Source organism: Lingula anatina, chromosome 1 (genome assembly GCF_051362555.1).
Source record: "Lingula anatina isolate TDL-2025a chromosome 1, LinAna3.0, whole genome shotgun sequence".
NCBI lineage: Eukaryota > Metazoa > Brachiopoda > Lingulata > Lingulida > Lingulidae > Lingula > Lingula anatina.
Window position 1 is genome coordinate 11,843,605 of NC_141767.1, and position 25,283 is coordinate 11,868,887.

A 25,283-nucleotide genomic window follows, 5' to 3' on the forward strand; every position below is an offset into this window, starting at 1 on the left:
TCAAGGTCAGTAACAGTTTATGTAATTGGTTAAATTCATAATATATTTTGGATAAGGTCCAAGCATGAGTAATTCAAATAACATTCTAGATGTCTTAAATTGAAAACAAGTCTCTTACTGATTGCCTAATAAGGAAATGTTGCATGGTGGGAAAATATTACGTAATCACGCAAAGACAAGTAAATGCATGATCAGTATGCAGAAATAGAGTTTACTTCTGCAAAGAATGTAAGCCAATGAAATGTCAGCAACGGTAAAATATGTAAATAGATGCAAGCCCTGTTAGGTTGACTTACTTCATTGGACTGGGGAGTTAGATGAAAAGAGCATTGTCTAAAGGCCCGTTACCATCATGAAGGAATCGCTGCAAACCACTGAATATGGGAGAGTGGGGCAAAGCGATGGAATATGCAAATGTATCAGGTAATTAGTTCAACCAGCGTGTACGCTGGCGGTACTCATGGTTTTAGTCCCGACCCGTCTCCTGCGGCTCCGCCGGGTGGCAGGAGTGCACCTCCTAGTAACGAAAGCCGGACACTAAATCCTGGGTATGCTAGTCCTAGGGCATGCATTGCTAGGAATGGAAGTCCTAGGGCATACGTTACTAGGATTCAATGTCCGTAGGACAAAGGCTCCCAAGTAATGTAAGTCCTACGTGTAGTAATGCATGTCTTAATAATGGGACGTGCGTTCGTGACATTTTAGTAACGCATGTCCTATATAGTTTACACCGAGAAATAACATGAAGAAATAAATTTTTAAACAATGTTTATAAGCATTAGATGCTCTCCACAAAATTAAATAAGTAAATAAAACAAATGAATACGTATATGCAACAGAATATATATATATATATATATATATATATATATATATATATATATATATATATATATATATATATATATATATATATATAACTTCAAAGATTTCAGTTTTGGAACACAAAAGTTACCAGAAATATTTAAATACAGAAAGAAAGAAAATAATAGGGAGAAGAAAAGGATCGTAACTAATTTACGTATACAACACAACTAAATACAATTTGGATTACTTTAATAGAAAAGAAAATTATATGAAATCATTAAATGAAATAAATTAGGTCAAGCAGAGAAAAGATGGTACTCTTTGAGTTATGTGAAGGTTTTCGAGTAGAAAATTTGCAATGGTTTCAAAGATCATTTCATTTTGGGTAGTTGATAGACATCCACGACCATAGAGAAATAGTGAAAACTTTTCTTTTTGTGTTTTAAAAGAGGTCTTACGTTCATGTAATATTTCATTTATTTTTTGGTAAAGGGGAGGATACCTTTAATTGAGTGAGGGGCATCTGAAAAAGAAATGCAGAGGAATATCAAGGGCACTGCAGGTGCAGTGTGATGTGTCAATAGTAGTGTAATTATGCCTAAACAATTCTGCTCTAAATAAACACCCGACCCTCGCTCTGTTAAGAACTTTTTCTTGATTTCTGTCCAAGTTTAGTGTTGTTGTTGTTGAAAGCGACCCAGCAATGAGGTGATTTTTTATAGAGTTCTTGAAAGATGAGATTGAAGGTAAAGGTTTAGTGGAGGAGGAGAGTTGATCTCATGAATACATTAGAAAATAGTTAACTGAGGTACGGGGGTATCAAGAAGGAAGTTTAAAGTCTCTTTTGTTATTTTCTCGGGTTATGATTGGAAAAGGGTTTCTGAATGGGTGGAATATATCAGAAACATAGGAGGGGATCATATTCGCCATAACTGAAAACATAATTTTTTGAGCATGCATTTTTCTTCTACATGTATCAAATAGAGAAATCCAATTTAGTTGTTCAAATATTTTGGAGGTCCAAGAGCTAGGTAAGGCTCCCAGTACTATTATGCCGGCTAGGTATTGAAGAGACGATAGTTTCTATAATTTCTTCTGGAGTGAGTTATGATAGAAGATGTCACAGTAATCAAATTGTGATTGGGTAAATGCATTATATATAACATTTAAGAGTTTGGACCTAACTTTGCAGTATAGAGGTTTTAGGGCATTTAAAGCCCGTTGAACCTTTTCGCAAACAAAACCAATATGGTCGTTGAATTTTAGTTTTGGATCAAGTACTAGTCCCAGGTGTTTATGGCTCTTAGACCTGGGTATCATGGTATTGTTAATATACAATCCAGGGTATGTATTAGTATTATTTTCTTTGCCGAATATAATTTCGCGGCACTTTGCCGGTTTAAAATTCAGTTTCCATTTATTGGACCAATTTCGATGGTACGTAGGTCACCTTGTAATATATCGTGTGAATCGACCTCACCCCGACGCGAGGGCATAAAGAGGGAAGTATCATCCGCATAGATGAAACAAAAAAGATATAGAGACATACTAGTTTTAAAGATATAATAAACGTTTGCTTTATTCTATTTATATGACATTTCATCTTTATATTTCACAATGTTTTTATTTTCCGATAGGCAGTTTATATGCATATTTATGAAGTAACAAAAACAATTTATTTATTTTATGTGTGTTTTTCATCTAGTAAACGCACATTTTTACATGTGTTAACGCATATTTTTGACGTACTCCTCCCTCAATATGTATGAGCCTGGTTTGCCCGATATTTTTTAACAAAATAAGGTAGGCCTACCATCCAAAGGCATCCCTTATTTTTCTCCTTTGAGGTATATGTATATTATTTCTCCTTTTCTACTGGGGTGTACCTTTTGTGTTTTGCGTCTAAATTCTTATTTTGTCTCTCTCTCTTTTTGAAAATCGTATTCCTAAGAGAAAAATCACTTTACACAAAACGGGGGATCTCCGTTCTTAGATTTTTTTTTTCGGTTTACACTAGCAGAAATTGAAAAAATAACCTCAAACTCGATGGAAATTTGCTCTTGGAAAGTATGGGCTAAGATTTAAGACAAATCAAGACAGTTTAGAAATTGAAAATTGCAATATATGTATATAATGTTCTGTAATATCCGTTTGCTGTTTTGGTGCTTTGAAACTTAAAAAGCAAAACAAAAAAAAATAGTTGTAAATGTAATGAGCACGGCATTTCGAACACATATTAGCCATTAAAAACACCATTATACATTTTGCTACAAGTAATAAAGGGGGGATAAGGTCATGTCAAAGGTAGGTATCGAACCCAAAGATGTAACAGAACCATTCCTGGATACACATCTTACGGACTGGCACGCTAACCACTACACAGACGAGCTAAACTTGCAAACCTGTATTTTTTTGTCTGATATATGGCTCACCAGAAGGATTTCATATACATTTATAGTTGTATCATTATTATTGCGTAAGGATAGGACTTTCAAATGGCCGGACTTACATTACTGTCATAGGTGTAACAGGGATAAAAGTCCGACAGTAATGCAAGTCCTACCTACTCTAATTATGAGCCAGGAACCTAAGTCCCTGTAGGACTACTATTCCCAAGTAACGTTAGTCCTACGGACAACCATGGGGGACTTGGATTACTGTTACACGGGCTCTGGCGCCGGATACAAGTCACTGTTACCGCTTCTCCTCCTAGACCGTAAGGGCCCCTGCCGTCATCTCTTGGATTTAGGTCACATGTAATCTCAACTTGAACCCCCTAATTTTTTTTTTTTCGGTGTCTCGTTCGGTGTATTGGCCTGGGCGTGACAGTGGTTGAAACGCACCCTTGTCAATTTTTTTGAAAATTCAATGCCAAATATCTCCCACACTAAAGGAATTATGGGAAAAATTACTGTAGAAGTCTGATCAAAAGTCATATGTGAAGATTCCAAATATGCCCTTGGATTTTACCTTTGACCTTTATTTCAAACGGGCCAATTTTTTTTTAAAAAGGGATTTTTTTTTTGCAAAAAAAAAAACATTTGTTTGTGCTAATTTTCAGAAACTACACAGACCTAAGCTCTCATATTACAATGAGGGGAAACAATTAGGGACTGCTTTCACCTTCGGGAGTTTGGGGTCAATCGGTGCATTTTCATGGGAGAAGCGGCCGTTAGATGCCAAAATTGAAAACTCTCTCTAATTCTGGAACCGTACAGTATGTATTAGAGAAATCTTGATTTTTGCATTTTGTAGACCTTGTTAAGCACTACACTGGAGGTGGTATCCGTTTTTTTGTTGATCGATATGGTTTAGGAGTTGCGCTATATCAAAAAGTACAATGTCGTAATATTCAGTGAAGTTAAAATGTGAAATACTCTAAATTTAGCAGAGATATGACCATAGTTACTATTGAACTTGAATAGGAATTCATATAATTGCAATCTTACTGTGATCTTGAAATTGACCTTTCACCTTCTTTTCACCATGAGCTGAACTTTACAAGTTTTCTGTCCCCTATATTTCCAAAACTGGCAGAGATACGCCCGTAGTTACTTTTGAATTTGAATAGGAAATCATATACTGGCAATCTAACCGTGATCGTCCTATTGACATTTGACCTACTTTTCACCATGAACTAAACTTTGCATATTTTCGCTCTCTTAGGCCTATATCTTTAAAACTGGCCAGTGTTACCCCTGAGTTTCAATGTCTGCAAGTTGACAGGGTAATTTAGGGTACCAGCAAGACTTGGGGGTTGGGGGCAATCTCCCCTGGAAAATTTTAATATCAAAGTGCAATTTGGTGCATTTAACGTTATTTGGAACAGATTTTTCAACATTTTTTGTGGCGCATAATTGTCTTGTTGAGGTTGTAACAAGGAAAAGTGTGATATAAATATAGCTCAGACGACCTTTTTTGAGTAAACAAATAATGAAGCCTATAATTAACAATGTATGCTTGACTTGTAAAAGAGCCCGCAAAATGCACTCGCAGGCAGACTACCACATACACTGAAGTGTTAAAAACTAGGTCAACCGAGAAATGCTTGGGAGAGACAGTGATCGGTGCCACAATATCTGGACAGTGAAAAGTAGTCACTCCTGGTCTCTGTCTGTCAATATATATGTATAGTACACTGCTTTATAGTACTAGCTTTCACCTGCCTCTGTCGTCACCGTAGCTGTCTGCCGTCGCCATGCACTTTCAGAGATACCACAATAAGTGGAAAACGGTTTTATCTGTTGTCTTCAACCTTATGGAACTGATGTTTATTCATAAAATACAGTTTGAAAATCAGCACGATCGGGCCGTTTTTTCAAAAGTAATGCTGTTTTCCCGTCTTTTTTAGCATATATGCAACACTGATAACGCATTTCAAGGAAAACCAATTGGCTCATTGTCTTGAAAATCACAGGAGTAATTAATGTTATGAAAATATAGGCGGAGTTCGAAAATTGGCTTGATCAGACCATTTTTACAAAGGTAATAAAGTTTTTCACTTTTTTGGCATATTTTGAGAATTCTGGTTTATTGCACCTTGTAGAGTTTGCCAAGCACAGCATTGGTGGAGGTGTCCCCCTTATTTATTTATTTATTTATTTTTTTTTTTTTATTTATTTATTTATTTTTTTTTTGGGGGGGGGGGGTTCCATACGAATGCCCTTACTCCAGCTGGTGGTTCAGCTGATCCTCTAGTTACTTTTTATAATCACAAAGCTGCAGGATATCAGGATACAGGATCCTAAAACAGAGAGAGAGAGATTTTTTGGACGATTAATTTCCTAAGTTATTTATTTTACTGGCATAGTACAGGGAGTTATTAGCTTTGTCGAACTAAGACTGCATTCTCAGAGATTTAGGTCGACCCATCTGGATCAACGTAACTCTCTGGGGGTACACGCTAAATTCCTGTCAGCCGAGCGCCCACGCCAGTTAATTACCCCTTTACAGCTTAAAGTAGGCGGGACAGACATTTAAGCCGGTTAAGCTGACACCAATCTAGTGAGACTCCCCAGGGAGATAGATTGATCTAAATGTCTATGGGAATGGGGTCTTTTGTGGGAAGATTGTTAAAGTTATCAACGGCGCACCCAGTAGACCTATTTACCTAAGAAATACTGTTGTAAAGCAAATGACTTACACTTTCACTAATTGCAGATAACAATTAAAACGGAATCAAACGAGTAAAAGGAAAGGGAGTTATTGAGTGTAAGTTAAGTTTCATCAAGAGTCAACAAGTGTTGAACATGTTTTTTAAGTGTGAAGCAAAACGGACGCAAAAGGGCACTACTTTCGCCGTGAGTTGCATTCCCTTCGTAAGTGGTGTGTGCCACGTACACAGGAAGCAAGACAAAATCAAGAAATGAGTACAATTTGCAATTAGCGTCCCTGCTTGAAAGGACACCTCATGTGGCCCTTGCGACTCGCAAGGCAGACTTTTCTCTATCTCTATGACCTCCACGGCCTCCACAACACCCAAAAATCGCAGGGGACGTACGATCCTGAAATTCGTGCGTCCAGTTGTGACCGAGGCTTAATATATTTTAATTTCGGTCATCTGTTTATCACATGATAACTGAGTTTTGGATAAGGTCCTAGTATGGGTAATTCAAATAATATTTTAGATATCTTTAATTGAAAACAAGTCTCTTAGGGATTACCTTAACCCATAAAGCTTAACTGGAGCCTCCTTTGGATATTTCTCAGAAAAACTACACTCCGTGTCGCAGGAAAACGAAACTGTGCTTTTTTCCTTTGAATGAGTCATCGACGGCAATTTCGTGGTTTCCACCATCTTGAGGCAATAATAATTTTCCTGGAAGAAAGACCTTGCAACACGCTGGCTGCATAACATAGGGTTTAGTCATAATAACAGACAAATATCACTCACAGCACCAGAAAGACACAGAAATGACATTTACATGTACGACAAAGCAGTTGGAAGGTTCTGTCTCCGATGTCAGCCGTCCACTCTGGCAGATCTCGATTATGCGTACAACTCTTATTAGGCATTTTCACGAATAAAAGCAATGTGTTTCCATTTCCTCAATATTTCATCTAAATTCATGATAGTCTACATGCATGAAATCACCATATTGTCACAGACACGGTAAATTGCAAGCCACACCTTAAAAGCCCAGTGTGTCTGTATCACCGGCGAGACGCTTTTATGGATGTGTTCTCAACTCGGAAAAAAAGTAATGTTAGTATTTTGTTTCTTTGCTGACACAACTTCTGCACTTGCGCAGATGTTTGAACACTGTTTTCGTCTCTCCTGCTAGTCTTTTCTATAAGAGATAGACTTCTTGGTTTGAATTCGATCAAATGCCATCGACAAATCAATTATAATGTATAAACATACGGTACAGTTAATGTCTAACTTGCCCGGTGCTTTTCTGTTGACAAGTGCTTTCCGTCGTGATTTACAATTGCTTAAATTACAGTAAAACGGAATCAAACGAGTTAAAGGATAGGGAGTTATTGAGTGTAAGTTAAGTTTCATCAAGAGTCAACAAGTGTAGAACATGTTTTAAGTGTCAGAAAAAGATGGAAAAGGTCAAAGTCAGAAACAGTTATGTGTTTGGTTAAATTCATAATATATTTTAATTTCGGTCATCTGTTTATCGCATCATAACTGAGTTTTGGATAAGGTCCAAGCATGAGTAATTCAAATATTATTTTAGATATCTTTAATTGAAAACAAGTCTCTTAGGGATTACCTAATAGGGTAACCCATAAAGCTTAACTGGAGCCTCCTTTGGATATTTCTTAGAAAAACTACACTCCGTGTCGCAGAAAATGAAACTGTGCATTTTTCCTTTGAATGAGTCATCGACGGAAATTAAGTGGTTCCCGCCATTTTGAAAACAAGTCTCTTAGGGATTACCTAATGAGGAAATGTTGCATGGTGACTTGCAACATTCGAATGGAAAATATTTTGTAATCACGCAAAGACAATGAAAAGAAAACAAGTAAATGCATGATCAGTACGCAGAAATAGAGTTTAAATACATGTGAAATTGTGTGAAAAGTTAGTCGGTGAATAAACGTTCGAAAGCTCCAGACTGTTGTCGTTATTATTCACTATAACAAGTGGTGGAGGAAAAAACCGACCCCCGCTCTACCGAGGCAAGCAGAACGGCTCTACAGTTATGGTGATGACGCCAGCAGGAGCGTAGACTCCGATCTTAGACCTAATTGTTTTGTTTGCAATTTTAAATGTAATTGTTGTGCTAAAATAGGACACATAACAGAAGTCTGTCATGCTGCACGTGTAAACAAACGGCTAAGAAAAAGAAAAGGGTTTTATAACAAAATTGAAGATAGAAAAGTGCCAAATTCTATTATTTTCGATTTCCAAGCTAATAATCTAATACCAATTCAAATAGACAAACAACATGGCAATGCTTTGGTTGACACAGGTGCCGTCATATCCTGTGTATCAGAATCTCTTTTATCAAAATTAGGAAAAAAAGATCGAAATGCATATGAAAAACCGTCATTAAAAGAAGTTTCAGTTGTTGATGGATCTGTGATTTATGTTCTTGGAAAAGTGGAGTTACCACTTTGCTTTGGTGAAATGAACATTAAGTTCACGTATTTAGTCAGTTGCCAAGAGGTTTGATATTAGGCACAGATTTCTTAAGAAAACACAAAGTAAAAATTGATTTATCGTCTGATAGCATGGCATTGTCTGATTATGATTTGCTCTTACCATTGTATAGTCCACCTTTATTAGGTTTAGTGCGTAACTTTAAATCAGAATTTATTCCACGCAGATGTGAATGCTTAATACCAGTGAAAATATCACATTTTTCATCTGTAGTCTCAGTAGCTTTATTAGAGCCAATACGAAAGCTTGAGTCCAAGAAAAAATTATTGGAGCAAAATGTTTGGTTTCCATTGATAAAAATAAATCTTCTTACAGAATAATGAATCCTAACGATTAAAGTATTTTCATCCCCAAAAGAACAATATTAGCTGTTGCAAGTTCAGTGAGTCAAGCAAGCGTCAGTGTTTTAAATGAAATGTCAGAAGGAGACAAAGTACAAAAAGGTGATAGGTTATCGGATCAAGAAGCATGGAATGCAGATGAATTAAATATAAACTTTGCCGATTCAGACATAAGTGAGGATCAGAAACAACAGTTGAAAATATTGCTAGGAGGTAATCGTGATGTTTTTGCTACGTTAGGCACAGCAAATATGTATCAGCATAGAATTGACACAATAAATGATATCCCTGTGAAACAAACATTTTATCATACGTCACCAAAGTTAAAAAATCAAATTGTCAAGCAAGTAGACGAAATGTTACAACACGGTATAATTGAAGAAAGCATAAGTGAGTACAGAAGTCCAGTGGTAAAAGTAAAAAGTAGAATGGAGAATACAGAATCGCCATTGATTACCGGAAGTTGAACAAAGTCACAAATCCCATGCACTGGCCACTCCCACGTTTAGGAGACATTTTTGAAACGATAGGTACGTCAGGTGCTAGATATTTCTCTAGTTTAGATATGGCAGGCGCATACTGGCAATTACCACTTGACCCTGAAACTAAACACAAGAATGCATTCATCACACACCACGGTCACTTCCAATTCTGGCCAACGTAACGCCGTTGTTTGTTTCCAGGCATTAATGAGCCACATTTTTAGAGACATGAATTGGAAAACAATACTTATATACATCGACGATATTTTGGTTATGAGTAAAACATTTGATGAACATTTAAAACATTTAAATCAAGTATTCCAAAAATTAAGATCTACGAATCTCAGACTTAAGCCATTAAAATGTAAGTTTGCAACAACAAATGCTAAATATTTAGGTCATGTAATAGATAAAAATGGAATAAGACCAGATGAGAAAAATCTTGAAGCTATAAAATCATTTCCAACGCCAAAAGCTATAAGAAACGCCAGAAGTTATTTTAGGATTGTGTAACTTCTACAGAAAATTTATAAAAGGTTTCAGTAAAATAGCAAATCCCTTAAATAAACTTTTGCGGAAAGACGTACAATTCTTATGGAGTCCAGAATGTGAAGCGGCATTTCAAACACTACAAGAAGCGTTAATGTCACCACCATTATCGGCTTATCCATATACGTCGCACGAGTTTACATTAACGACGGGCGCATCCACTTCCGCTATAGGTTACATTTTAGGTCAAAAGAATGACAACAATCAAGATAGGGTTATTGCGTATGGAGGGAGGTCTTTAAACAAGTCGGAAAAGAACTACACAATTCACGAGTTAGAATGTTTAGCAGTTCTTGAAGGGAAAAAGCAATTTGAACAATATTTGTCCAACAACCATTTCAAAGTAGGCGAGGGGGATAGGCTCCCCGGAGCTCTGCTTTGAACAGGCGGCAGTGGAGTCGCAAGGCTGTAGGGGAACATTAAAGAAGTGGTATAGTGCTGTGGGAGAGGACTGAAGGCCCACTGTGTCTCGAATCCTGAATTAGCAGGATACTGTGGCATCGTCTAGTCGGCTCAGTGTGAAATAAGCGTTCACTGAGTGGTACAGGGACGACAGTCCTCGCCTAGCTACGCGTTGTTGATGCGGTTCCAACACGGTGGTGAACAGGCAAGGCTGGTGAAAACGGTCAAAGTTCCGATAACCCATGGCAGTGGGACCGGGATCAGACCGTCGGTTGCTCCCTGGGAGCTGGTAAGCTCTACGGGATTGAGTAATCGCTATCGACTGGGTCACCGGCCGGTTGGGTCGCAAAAGGCAGTAAGGCTTAAGAAAAGCAGCCGCGCTCAGCCAATGAGTTAGTAAGTGAGCTAGTGGGAAAGGTACTCAGCCTAGGTTGCGCCCCTGGCAAGGAGGGGAGACTGAAGAGTATAAGTGGTATACAGATAATAAAGCGATTTCTTGGTTACAAAATGTTAAACATACATCTGGCAGGACTAACAGATGGTCATTGAAATTACAAGGCCTAGATTTTGAAATAATTCACAGACCTTGAAAAACAAATCCAGCTGACGCATTATCTAGACGTGAATATGATTCAGCGAATAACATTGAGACAATTAACAACAATAGTCAGTTAAGAAAAGGTCATATTGCTATGTGTCAAGATAAACATCGGACCCAAGCTAAACTTTTCTTACCAAAACAAACAGATAAAAGAATTGAACATAGCTTAAGTGAATATGATAACATGAACAGTGTTGATGTTACAAATGTAAACGATAAAGAGAAATTAAAACAAGATCAACGCGAATGCCCTGAGTTTCAAGATATAATACGTTACCTAGAACAAAATGATTTACCTAGTGACTTAAAACAAGCGCGTAAAATCTTTGCAGAATCAGAGCAATATGTAATGATAGATGATGTTTTGTATCATCTGTACCAACCTCGTACACGGGAAATGCCAGAAAAGATGAGAATAATAAGACAATTAGCAATTCCAGTAACACTAAGAAGTGATGTTTTACATGCATATCACGACACATTAACAGCCGGTGGTCATCAAGGTTGTGATAGAACATTTGCCTCCATTAGGAATAAGTATTTTGGAAAGTCACTTTATAAAGACGTCATGGAGTATGTAAAATCATGTGAAGTGTGTCAAAAGGTTAAACAATTGCGCAGAGATGCTCCAGCACCTTTGAACCCTTTACCAATTGCAGGTGTGTTTGAAAGAATGCACATGGACATTTTAGGTCCTTTGATAAAATCAAAAGAAGGATATAAGTATATTTTGTTAGTAACATGCTCTTTTTCCAATTTTGTTGAAGCAATACCTTTGAAAACTCAAAAAGCTGAAGAAATAGCTAAGGCTTTTTATAGAGAAGTGTTTACAAGATATGGTTGTCCGTCATATATCGTTTCTGATCGTGGAAATAATTTTTTTATCTCAAATTATTCAATCGTTATGTAAATTACTCCACATAAAACGCCATCCCCAGAAATGCACTGCATGACGTCACGCTTAGCCCACTGCACATGCGTGCACTTTTAATGAGTTGCTAGATTGCCAGAGGAAAATGAATGGGTTCGCGATTCGTGGGTAATTCGTGATAATTGACAAACTAACGGCCTGATGCCGATAGACAGCAACGCTGTACTATGTTTCAAGCAACTCCTGACCAAATATCGCTAGGGTTTTTAAAAAAATTCTGTTGTACACACGTACTAAGAAGTTTGCCGTGTATTGCCTAGCCTACCCTCAGCAAAACGCACATATTTTCAGAAATAGTGATTTTAGACGGTAGATTCACTCAGAAACAAAAGCAAACTAATTCGTTGCCGATAGCACCAGCAGATAGCAGCACCATACAGAGTCTGATTAAAAACTTTCGTGGAAGAACTTTTACCACTGTACAATGGAGTCCAAAAAAGGCACTTGGCACAAATGTGAAACTGCCCAGTGCAAAGCCAAGAATTCAATCGTATTTTCAATCATATTATCAGATTCTACATAAATTGACTGACAATATCACTACTCAGTATTTAACTAATCTCTTAATCCAAAATTCCTATCATCATTTAATAATAATGCAAAATTCTTCTTTCAGATTGCTATTTATTTTAAATTTTAATGCTGCAACTGTTCCAAAATAATCTTGTAGTAAAGGAAAAATGCAAATAAGAAGTGGAAAACCAATTTTACCCACATTATTCAATTATTTGAATATAAAAAGAATAAGATCACGATTTGACAAATTAAAATAATCTCTCATGATCTCTTTCATGAATAACATATTAAACAAAATACGTATAGAGGGCATATCAAGACAAAGTGGACCTCATCCTCAATCAAGTTCATGTTACACAATTTTCAAAGGCGGGAAGAAGTCTCTTCCCCTACATATCGACCAGTCTCAAGTCTTAGTGGTAGTATTCCGCATCTAAATTGGCACAGTACTGATCTTAATGTCTTACTCATGGACAATCTAACATATGACTCACAGTTGAAGGTGTTTTTGAAGAGTATATATGTTCTTAGCTTTGGCTTTTTCAGGATGTCGTTTTTCCATAACACCTTGTACAATTCAATAATTTTCCCATGTGCCAGCTCTAAGTCTACCGCTGACCGCATTGTGTATATATCTTCTAACTGTAGCTTTTGCATGATTATTCTGAGATCGCTACACCAATAATTTTCACATAATATGTAGTCGTACTCAAACAGTCTCTTGGTAAGTCTATTGTCATCCATGGCTTTTAATCTATTCCAATATCTAATTATGCACATCCACTGAGTGTAAGCTAGAGGCATCCAACCGACCTCACCATAAAGTGCTAATATTGGTGCGAATCTATGCACTCCCATATAATACCTAATAGCTCGTAATTGTACATTCTCTATAGATGGGAATGTCCTTTACCCCCATACAGAGGCGCTGTAGTTAGTGATAGGCATGATACATGATCTAAACAGTTGTTCAAAAGTATTAAATCCAATATCTTCCAAGCTATGTATCCTATTATAATCATACCACCTAGCCCTCTGCTGGCCCCTTTCGCTAACTCCTCAGCATTATGTAGAAATTGGCCTGAGTAATGGAATGTAACACCAAGGTATTTATATCTGTCCACTGTCTCCAAAGCGTTATTACCAATAGTGAAGGTATAATGAAAAACCTTTACATTATGGCATTTTGATTTCTTTGCATTGAGAGTTACCCTCCAGCGTTTGCACCAATCAACAAGACAATCTAGCATGACCTGTAAATTACGTGCTGATGGTGCAATGTCGTCTGCATATAGGAGAATAGACACCTGGTTGTCTTCGTACGTTATTCCAACTCCTAGATCATTAATTTCACTTACTATATCATTTGCAAAAATGGAGAATAAAGTTGGCGAGATGTTGTCGCCTTGCCTTACACCAGTACGACAGTTGAACCAGTCAGTATACGTGTCATTGATTTTGACACAGGCAGTTGTTTGATAGTATATGTTTTTCAACGCTCGACAAAATTTTCAATTTACCCCATTTATCAATAACTTATACAACAATATCTCTATCGATGTAATGGAAACATTTTTTTAGATCAATAAATGCTGCGAATACCTGTGTGTTATTCTTAACAATACTATTGAGTGCAAAGGCATGATCTTCACATGATCTATCTTTCCTGAAACCATTTTGCTCATCTGCTAGTAAGTTGTTGTGATTCAGGTAAGCAGACAGTCGATTACACAATAACGAACTAAAAAGTTTACTTATACATGAGAAAAGACTAACCCCTCTATAATTCATTGGTATACGCGGGTCAGATGATCTATCCTTTAAAATCGGACAACATTGTGTAAACATTCTTTGCTCGCACCACACGCTTCCTTGCCCTTGAAATATGTATAAACCCTCCTTTTCCAGCCGCACTTTAACACTTATTCCCTGCAAGAATTTGCAGGGTAAGTGCTCGTTCGCTCAAATCTGACCAGGAAGGCAGTATATGGTTGTGCAGGTAGATTCTAGGACAATCCCCCCCCCCCGGACAATCCCCCCGGACTATTCCCCCCGGACAATTCCCCCCCCGGACAATTCCCCCCGGACGATCCCCCCCCCAAGAAATATATATTTATATACAAATATAAAGTAGAAAGTGTAAAGTTAAAAACATTTCTTCCTTTTTATTGATATTTTAGTGTGAAAATACAACTTCATCATGAAACAAATTATTCTATAACAAATTCCTTTTCATTGAGTACAAGTACAGAAAGATTTATTAAATATCTAATCAAAGTATAACTACCTATCCTTCAGGAAAAGGTGGGATAAACAGATGAACAGGTAAACAGATATTTTGTGAATATTTTTAGTGTGGTGGGTGGTGGGTAGTGGTCAAGCAACTAAAAGTAACAAATAGTCAAAGGGATACCTGGATAAGCGAGAAAATCTGTTTACCCCACGTCTATCTAGAGGTGCACCTTGATTCAAGACTTACTCAATCAAGAGGGTGGTGTAATAAAGCAATTAAAAGTAAAAGTTAATTCATCAAAGGGTTACCTGGATAAATGAGAACATCTGTTTACCCTCCTTTACCTGGAGATAAACTTTGATCAGATTTTTAATAAAATGTTACGTACTTCTATCTTGAAAATTTTATGTACATTAACTCTATGAAAGTACTTTGTTTAATGAAATTAATATTATTTATCCTCCAGTTGCATCATCACACTAAGAAATATTCAGAAAATGGATCAAAAGATTTGAACTTTGTACTCTTTACTTTATATTTGTATATAAATATATATTATTCGGGGGGGGGAATCGTCCGTGGGGGAATTGTCCTGGGGGGGAGGGATTGTCCGGGGGGGGGGGAATAGTTCGGGGGGGGGGGGGGGGGGGATTGTCCGGGGGGGGGAATTGTCCTGATACCGTGCAGGTAAGCTGCCCCATTATATGGCTTGTGTGCCCGTAACATCCATGGTTAAAATGGAAGAGGCCGTTGAACGGCAGCAATTACCTGGCTCAAACACGCAAATTCGACGTTTTTGACGTGAAAATCATTTTTTGAGACGAGATAGGTGTTATAAGGGGGTAAATGTATGCATCATATGTCATCCGGTTATGTCATCCGTTATATGATATGTTCTTAAACTTTTGATTATACTTAGATACTACATTTATTTGTAATTGTAATACTAACTGTCAGTGCTATAGATGTACATGTAGTAATTATAGTAAGTGCATGTGCAGAAGGGGTCGGTCTGGCTTTTTTTTTTTTTTTTTTTTTTTTCAAATCAGAAATAAGTATTTTTTTCATAAGCTAGTGGCTTTCTTTCCGTTTCGAGCATTCTACTCATGGCAGATTTTAAACAGAAAAATGCTATGTATGATCAATTTTCATATTTTTGACAAAACAATTACATAATGTATGGTTGTATAAACTCTTGTTTTGACATACGGCAATGATTCGATCTTTTCGAGAAATTGCCAAGGTTTAAGAAACATAAACATAATTTTGAAATCATTAAAAATCATATTCTGTATAGAAGTTTGGTGCTTAAACTGTACAAAATAAAACAAGAATTTTGTCATTATTCAACAAGAATGTTAACAGTAATTTTGAAGTTTATACTGAATTTTCCAGTATATCATGGCAGAAAGTTGTGCATGAAATCTCTATGCACATAGAAGAAATTTAACCAAGTCAGACTTAAATGACAATTACAAGGCTCTCTGCTCAGCCAGTAACCCTGTGACTACTTTACTCTTTGGAGATGATTTGGATAATAATGTTACAGAAATTGAGGACAGCTTGAAAATAACAAAAAAGACTCAGGAAATGTACACGAGTTTTCACCAGCCTGCATCTCACCCTAAGTCCGCTTACAGTCAGAACAAGAATGGACAGTTTTTCAACAAAGGCAAAAGGCCTTTTTTAGGATGGAACAGCTACAATGCAAGACAAAAAACCCAGAAACGGCCAGGGACCGTCTCAAATTTTCAAGAAGAGACCATACCCAAAGAAACAATACTGAATGTAAGTCGGTATTATTGTATAGCTGGAAATATAAAGCATTTTTTGTCAATTTTTAAAAAATTAACATCTGATCCAGCCATTCTGTCCTATGTGACTGAGGCTACTTTGGAGTTAACTGAAACACCTTGTCAGTTTCAAGAGCACAGATCTGTAGTTTTTGATCAGGCAGAACGAGAGACAATTGATTCAGAAATTATCAAATTGTTACAAAAAGGTGTAATTGTACCTTGTGAAGATGAGTCAGGACAGTTTATTTCACCAACTTTTATTCGACCCAAAAAGGATGGTTCACACAGAATGATTTTAAATTTAAAAGAGCTAAACTCTTTTATTAAATATCACCATTTTAAAATGGACAGTGTTCAAACATGTTTAAGCCTTATGACTCAGAATTGTGATATGGCATAATTAGACCTTAAAGATGCCTACTATACACTGCCGGTCTCTAAACTACATCAGAAGTATTTGAAATTTAGATGGAAAGGAAAATTGTTCAAATATGTTTGTTTGCCTAATGGTTTGGCTTCAGCACCCAGGATTTTTACAAAATTGTTAAAACCTGTGCTTTCACATTTGCGCTGTAAGGGACATGTATCTTGTGCATATTTAGATGACCTTTACTTACAGGCTGATAATTACGAGAGTTGTGAGGATAATGTACAGACTACTGTTCAGTTATTGTCAGACCTTGGTTTTGTGGTTCATGAGGAAAAATCACAATTTTTTTCCTGTCCAGAAAATTAATCGCCTTGGGTTTATCCTCAATTCACAAGACCTTACAGTGAGCCTTACCCCTGATAGGCAAGGGAAATTATCTCAATTATTAGGCCAGATGATTAAAGATCCGTGCTGCACAATAAGGGAAGGGGCAAAACCTATTGGATCATTGGTGTCTGCCTTGTCAGATGTAAATTTTGGTGTTTTACACTACAGATCATTGGAGAAGGACAAAATTATAGCTTTAAAATACAATCAGGGTAATTTTGATCAATCTGACCAATCTACAGGAGGTAGATGAACAAAAATTGAACACAAAGAACATATCAATCATTTAGAGCTGAAGGCAACACGGTTAGGCTTATTGTCTTTTCAACACCAGTTGAAATATAAACACGTACAAATACAAATGGATAACAGCACAGCAGTTGCTTATATTCACAACATGGGAGGAACCCATTCAGATAAATGTAATGAAGTAACTGTGTCAATTTGGAACTGGGCAATCAATAGTAATACCTGGTTAAGTAGTACTCATATACCTGGTGTGACAAATATTTTAGCAGATAAACACAGTAGAACCTTTTATGACAGGACAGAATGGTCACTTGATTCAGATGTGTTTTGTAATTTGGCCAAGTATTTTGGTGAGCCTTTATTAGATTTGTTTGCTCCAAGGTTGAATCACAAGACTAAAAATTATTTTTCATGGAAACCTGATCCAGGTGCTTCTGCAATTGATGTATTTCAACAGTCCTGGTCATGTGACTTACTTTATGCTTTTCCTCCTTTTAGTTTGATGCAGAAAGTGTTGCAGAAAATTCAAAAGGACCAGGCAGATGTGCTGATCATTGCACCTTTATGGCCAACACAGCACTGGTTTCCAGTTCTGCTTCATCTGTTGTGCACGGAGCCAGTGTTGTTGCCACCTACAAGGAAGATACTCAGCCTGCCACGCCAGGAAGGACGTCAACATTCACTAGCAAACAAACTAAAACTGATAGCATGCAAATTGTCAGGAAATGCATGCAGGAAGCAGGCATATCAGGAAAAGCTCAAGATATTGTAAAACAATCTAGGCCATCAAAAAATCAGCCTGTTATTCCTGTGAATTTTTTTGCAGACGATAGTCAAATTTGTGTGTTGTCTGCTTTAGCAGAATATTTAGATAGAACTAGATTGCTTAGGCATTCTGGCTGTTCACAGTTGTTTATTAGTTACACTAGACCTTATGCACCTGTTAGTAAAGCTACAATTTCAAGGTGGATTAAGGCAGTCATGTTTAAAGCTGGAATGGATGTAAATATTTTCAAATCACACAGCACAAGAGCTGCTTCAACGAGTAAAGCTTTTGCAGCTAAAGTACCTCTTGCAACAGTGATTAGGACAGCAGGATGGTCAAACAGTAGCACATTTGCTAGGTTTTATAACAGAAGCACAGGGGATACTTGTGATTTTGGTTCTTCTGTTATAACAAGTTGTGTTATTGTGTTGTAGTCCTTTGTTTAGGACTAATAAAAGTTTAGATCTATATTTGCTTATGTTCGTGTTCATGTCAGCTTCGAATGATCAGATGAGAGTTAAATTTAAAGATTAAACGAGACTTACCTGCAAGTTAAAGTTTGATTGGAATTTAACTCTCATCTGGATCATTTTAGGGATTATATGCCTACCCTTCCCACCCAGTTTATGCTGTCTGTTTTGCCATGAAAACTCACCTTCCAAGTTTGAGCTCTACGCATGCGCATGCAATTCTCATATAATCCCTAAAATGATCCAGATGAGAGTTAAATTCAAGATGTTTCAAGATATCGCCAACGTTTGTATTCTCAGCACAGCACGGATTTGTTGGAATTTTTCACATAATAATGAAATACTTTCAAAAAAGGTTTATGGATTAATATCCAAGTCCCAACGTACGCGTCTTCTAAAGATACGTAGCATTTAAAAACCATATTTGTTGGACTGACCAGTAGATTTTTCCAAGACGATATGTTCTTGTTCAGTTTCCCTATGTTAATTTAAGATCATTCATAAAATGTGCTTGTCGTACCAATTTGTATCCTCCACTGGGGATACAGTATCTTGAACCATTTGATTTCTAGATACTTTATTAATGAAATATGCTGGATTTTTTTCAGTTTCCGCAAACGAAACGTTATCTTGCTGGTCTTGCTTGTGGTGGCATTGGTGGTATTGTTGGTAGTTCTCTTTGCTACTGGTACCATACCTGTGGGTGGAAGTACTACTCCAAACGCAGCCGATGACCCTGAGGCGCCTCCCTCGGCTTCACGACTGGGAGAATACAGGTTTGCCGCCGTAGCTGCGGATGCTGGAGAATGCTCAAAAGTGGGGACGTAAGTTACAAGTACATGTAATTTCCCATGCATGCGGTGCTATGTCGCTTATGAGTTTCGCAGTAGTAAGATGTGTTCTTGTTCCCCTTCTAACAAAGATGAGATAATCTTATTAACTATAATCTGAAGGTAACTTCCAGTGATTTAGATATTCAGCCCACTATTAAGTGCACCAATTGTTGCATGTGTAAATATATTCATTTATTTATTATTCTTTACCTGTCTGCCCACTACTGCCAACCCAGTTATTATCATATATCCATTTCGTTCCAGAGAATTTCTTGCCCGGTGTGGCTCAGCAGTAGATGCGACCATCGCGACATTGTTATGTATAGGAGTACACAATGCGCACAGTATGGGTGTCGGAGGAGGTTTCTTCATGACAGTTTATAACAGGTTATATATATATGTGTGTGTGTGTGTGTGTGTGTGTGTGTGTGTGTGTTGCAGCAAAATTTAGATTGGCCATTGCTTTAGAATTGTTTAACAGAGAGTAAAATGAAAAGATTTTGTTAATGATACAATGCATGCATACAAGTCCCTTGTTTTAGGATATATTTGATTTGATCTTGAGGGAAACCGTAATGTTTATATATATATATATATATATATATATATATATATATATATATATATACTGTACTTTTTTGTTTGGCTGCATGAAAATATATTTTGAATGTGTACTGTTATAAGGGCAAACAAAACAGCACATACAATTGATGCAAGGGAACAAGCACCGGCTGCCGCTTATGAAACCATGTTCACCAACAACCCTAGCAAAACCGCAACTACTATTGGTAAGGGTGTATTGTAAAACAATATGGGTATACAGGATGTGTTGCCCTGCTTGATAACTTCTGACGCGCCAGGTATGTGACAGAAATATTTTAAGATGTGCCCAAGCACCGACGTCAGGTTTGAAGCATGTTATATCAGAGGATTAGCAAAAAATTTGGAGAATGGTGCGCAGGCGCAGAATTATGCTATTTTCACTTTTTGTTAATTAAGTGACGTTTTGGAGACATCGTAGATTTTAACGGCAGGTTAAGTTGAGCTATGGATGGGAGCGTTTTATTCGTTTCTTGATTGTGGTGTTGACGTGTTTTTAATAGGGGGACTAGCCATTGGGGTGCCAGGAGAAATAAGAGGCTACTGGTTGGCCCACCAACGTTTTGGTAAACTACCGTGGAGGGAACTGTTCGTGCCTACCATTAACATGTGTAGATCAGGGATAAAAGTCGGGAAAGCACTGGAAAAAGCCTTAATAGCACTAGAAAAGTATATCCTAAACGACGCTAGCCTCAGGTCTGTAGTGCTTATTTCGAAACTAATTATTTAGAATATGAATTTGAATACAAAGTTAGCTTGGGCCTGGGGGAGAACGAATGTATTATTTAGAAAAATGTATGGTACCTCCCTTTCCATGGGAACTTATTATTGTGTGTTCAGTATCCAATGTCCTAAAATGCGTCGACCTGAAGTTTGTCAAACTATTGATTACAGATATTGTTTTTATGCCTTTGTCGCCTTCATATTTCTGAGGTCTGCAAATCAACAAATTGGCCAAAACCAAAGTTTATAAATGCACAAAAAGTTTGACATCTGTGTTTCTTGGTATTTTTGCAGCGAAGTGTTCGCCCCAAGAGGAAAAATATTAAAAGCAGGTGATATGATGTACAGATATAAGTTAGCGGTTACGCTAGAGAAGATTGCCAATGCTACTGATGGAGTATCGGAATTTTACGATTCTGAATTGACTCGAGACATCGTTGATGAAATACAGGAAAAAGGTCAACTATATCTGTTTAAGAAGACTGATATACCACTTGATGCCATAAATTACTTATGAGAAGTAAAAAGAAAAATATGCAGTTGGAATAACATTCATATATTGCATTTATTAATCCATTTTGTAAATAGCAAATGGCAAATTATGATATTTTCAGTGAAATGTATTTAACTGCCGAAATTAAGAGTAATTGATTTGGGTGCATCTTGACGTTAGGTGGCATTATAACAAGACAGGACATGCGAGAATACACAGTGAAAGAAAAGGAACCCCTGACCCTAGAAATGAACAACGGAATGAAAGTGTATACACCTCGGCCTCCATCTAGTGGGGCTGTTTATCAATTTATACTTAACATTCTCCAAGGTAGGCTCATATGGTTATGCCTTTTTGGAAATAATATTTTTGGCGTTTGATTTAAATGACCTTTATTGTTATGCTAAAGAAAATGAAAATGGGAACTTCTCTTGCTACACAGACTATTTCGTATGCAGGTTGTCTTAGTTGTAGGCCTGCCGATCAAATATAAGTGTACATGCAAGCACAGTGTTATACAACCTGAAGCTATTATTCCAAAGCCTCGATCGTCATTCAGCCCTGGTTGTTGCCTTTCTCTCAAGCACTAAATGTGGCAGCTAATTAGTCCACTAACTGTCTAGTTTTTGAGCGTTTTATATAGTTTCTACTCAAATGTAGATAACACAGTGAATTTACTTTATTTTGCTTTCGATAACCATTTTATTTTAGTATCTGAGCTACTGTTTGGTACCTAGGAATAATTTACAATTAAAGTAATAAGAAATAGATCATTGAAGCAAATGATCATGCCCACCCATTCTTAATGAGTAGGCCTACAACTTAAAGATTCTGAGCCCGAAACAGTTAGCGGAATAAGTTGAGCTAACAAATGTTCCAAATGCAAACAAAGAGTTAAATGTACAGCCTACAGGTAAGTATCTTATTCTAGCACTCTTTGATGAATCTTACAGGTTATAATTTTACTACTCAAGAGCTTCACGGTTCGCATGCAGTTCGTACATATCACCGTATGGTAGAAGCGATGAAGTTCGCGTATGCAAAGAGAACCGAGTTTGGTGATGAAGATTACTTGAGAAACACCACCTTGGACCAGGTAAAGAAATCAATTTCTTTTTAATGAAAAAAACTCTTTTTATGGGCGAAAGTCACATAAGAGCGTCTTTGTTTTTCGTTTCACAAAAAGAGGTCATCATCATACTGAATTGCTTAGTTAACATCCTTCATTTAATATTTTAGCTGGTGAAAAACATGACCTCTCTTGAGTTCGGGGACCATATCCGCAGTCTCATCACAGACAGCACAACACATGACACGGCATATTATGGACCAACATTTTACGACAGAATGACCGAGGGTACCTCGCATTTGTCTGTTTTGGCGGGAAATGGAGATGCTGTCGCAGTTACCAGCACCATTAATTTATAGTATGTATATAAAGTTTTGTTAAGGCACAACCCTTTTGCACTGGAAATCGGACTAAATTATATCTGAACGTATAGGCACGTGCAATTTCATGTGAAGGATAGTGTACCTATTTGAGTGCTGAATACCAAATATCCTCATTAAACTCGCATAATGTTATATAAAACATTTCAAAAGTGTTTGAAGTTTATACCCAGCAGGATAAATGGGTGCTAATTAAAACGCGCGTGGAACTTTTTCTCATTCATGTATTATTTATTTATTTATTGTTATATATTTTGACTAAGATAGTAGTCTTTGGCATATTTTAGTATTGTTAACGCCCAATTTTAGGAAGTTATCATCGAAAATTATGACATCTATATAAGTCTGTTTTCAGTTTAGGATCTCGAGTTCGAGGGAAGAAGACAGGGATTATATACAACAATCAAATGGATGACTTTTCCTCTCCAAACATAACCAATGCATTTGGAATCGCACCGTCTCCTAACAATTTCATTCGACCCGGAAAGCGCCCTCTATCGTCCATGTGCCCAACCATTATAGTTAATAAGGACGGTGACGTAATCCTGGTTGTTGGGGCATCCGGTGGATCCAGGATCACCACTGCCATCGCATATGTATGTTTTCTTTTTTCTTTTCTCAATATAAAACATAATCAGAAGCGGATCCATAGGGAAAGGGCACCCCTTCTATAACAAAATTTTTATTTCATGTGTTATGTACTCACTTCAAACATAGATTGGAGAAAAAACGAATGCAGTACACCCCAAGCCTTCTTGACATCCGGGATCTGCCAGTAACTTTAGTACTTAATTAAACTTTCGCTGGTATTCCCTGAGCTTCAGCATATATCTAATCCAGAAGAACAACTTTACAATGTGTTCATTATCATGGTACTTTACCATAATCGGAATTTAGTTATCTATATTTAGGTTACGGCACGCACACTGTGGTTCGGTGAAAATATCAAGCAAGCCATCGATGCTCGTCGAATTCATCACCAACTGTTACCGCCTGAAATAAGTTATGAGGAAGGGTTCAGAAAAGTAAGGCTTTACTGAAATTTCAGTTAAGTTTTTTCCTTGGCTTTGTAATCATCCTTTAAATCAAAATTATATATTAAACCAAACCAAATGTTTCTTTTCAGGTGTACATCTCGGGTCTGAGGGCGCTAAACCATAATTTAACAGATAAAGCTGTCATGCCCTCTGTGGTACAGGGTATTCACAGAAGCGGAAGTGCCATCTATGCAAACTCGGACTTCAGAAAAGGTGGCTATCCAGATGGTTATTAGAAACGGCGATTTTAGAAAGCGTATAACCTACCACCGGTGTTTTGGTAATAGGAGTTCTTATTGTTTTGATTTTAGAATTTTTCTGCGCAATCTATCCGACAATCGTTTTCCGTCTGCTTCTTATAGGAGTACTTGAATCAAGCTTGATCAAGCTTAAATTTAGTAAGCATGAAAGGGCGGCTCATACATGTACACATTATTGATAGTAAATAATTAGTGTAGTATCAATTCGCACAGCAGAAAGAAGTGCATAAAAAGGACACTTAGCAGCTTTGGGCAAAATTTTGTGAAACTGTTAAACGCATACATTTTTGACACTTTCAAGATTCCCCTGCTCGACTGGTTGAAATATTGGTCAAGTAGAAAGGAAATTGAGCTTGTGATACAAAATGTGCTTGAATATTTAACCTTTTTTTTATTTTACCTTTATATTTTAACATTTATATATCCCTGGTTTTAAAATCGAAATCTTGTATACATGTAGACCTACTTCAATACCCCAGAAGACCTTATATTCAAAACAATTGCACCAGTTAAAAATTTTACACTTATGCTGACTGGCCAACCGGAACGGTACCAAAGTGAAATTTACACAGGTAACTGATTGTTTATATACTAAGAGCATTCCGGTGTGTCATCGTGAAATTAACAGCTACACTAATATATTGCTTACAGGATGCATTATGTACTACATGAATATCTCACTTACACTCCTGGAATATATGTTTCATGTTTTATGTGTGTTTGTGCTGTTTTTCGAAATCACTCTTCAATAAAATTTGTCAACAACAAAAAAAGCGTTTTGTATTTTTTTCTAAATTGGCGGATAAAGTAATGACATTAGTAATCTATGTTAAAGATAAGCAAATGAAAATTTTTCATCCGAACCCTCTGCAAAATTTCATTTGTAGATTGTATTTTTTAAAGTTGGCTTTGTGAAAAAATGCTCTCAATAAATGATTGTTTTAAGGATGCCACCTATTTCTTTGGTCAAAATTTAAGGCACCCTGAGTGTGAACACTGATGATTAAATAATGTTACCTTGATAAGTAATCACAAAACCAATGGTACTAGGTACAACTAATTGATAAATTAAAATTACACTGATTAACGTAATGGCAGCCTTTTGAGATCAAAATGTTATCGGTAGTGGCAAACGGAACGAAATATTGTTTTAAAACGAGAAAGACAAAGCAAATGTTTCAGGTCAATTGTACAGACTTGACATTTAATATGGAATATTTTTTCCAAAACATAATTCATCAGTTTTTTTTCCTATTTTGCTGACTGATAAATGAAAATAAGGATTAAAATCGTGTTTTAATAACTTTTGATAATCTCTTCGATGTCATTGTGACATCAGTTTATTTATTGAATTCGTCAGTGAAGCAAACAAA

General features: G+C 36.8%; 1 protein-coding gene and 1 long non-coding RNA gene across 5 annotated transcripts; both read left to right on the forward strand.

Annotated features, from left to right (window-relative positions):
• The first annotated feature begins 148 nt into the window (after positions 1–148).
• Positions 149–24,683, forward strand: LOC106181835 (glutathione hydrolase 1 proenzyme). 4 transcript variants are annotated; one of them, XM_013566337.3, is made up of 12 exons: positions 150–423; positions 19,124–19,339; positions 19,613–19,735; positions 20,033–20,136; positions 20,452–20,644; positions 20,966–21,129; positions 21,345–21,494; positions 22,118–22,260; positions 22,404–22,591; positions 22,969–23,209; positions 23,525–23,638; positions 23,740–24,683. In XM_013566337.3, the coding sequence occupies exons 1-12, from the start codon at positions 353–355 to the stop codon at positions 23,884–23,886; spliced, it is 1,854 nt and encodes a 617-aa protein (XP_013421791.1). In that variant the 5' UTR covers positions 150–352; the 3' UTR covers positions 23,887–24,683. The 4 variants fall into 4 exon arrangements, with proteins under 4 accessions (XP_086863714.1, XP_013421791.1, XP_086863703.1 ...); XM_087007594.1 differs by lacking the exon at positions 150–423 and adding an exon at positions 1,488–1,553; XM_087007588.1 differs by lacking the exons at positions 20,452–20,644; positions 20,966–21,129 and having other exon boundaries at positions 149–423.
• Positions 1,820–18,515, forward strand: LOC106181837 (uncharacterized). The gene is made up of 3 exons (XR_015333335.1): positions 1,820–1,838; positions 15,873–16,265; positions 17,778–18,515. It is a non-coding gene; the product is annotated as an uncharacterized LOC106181837 (long non-coding RNA).
• Positions 24,684–25,283: the final 600 nt, after the last annotated feature.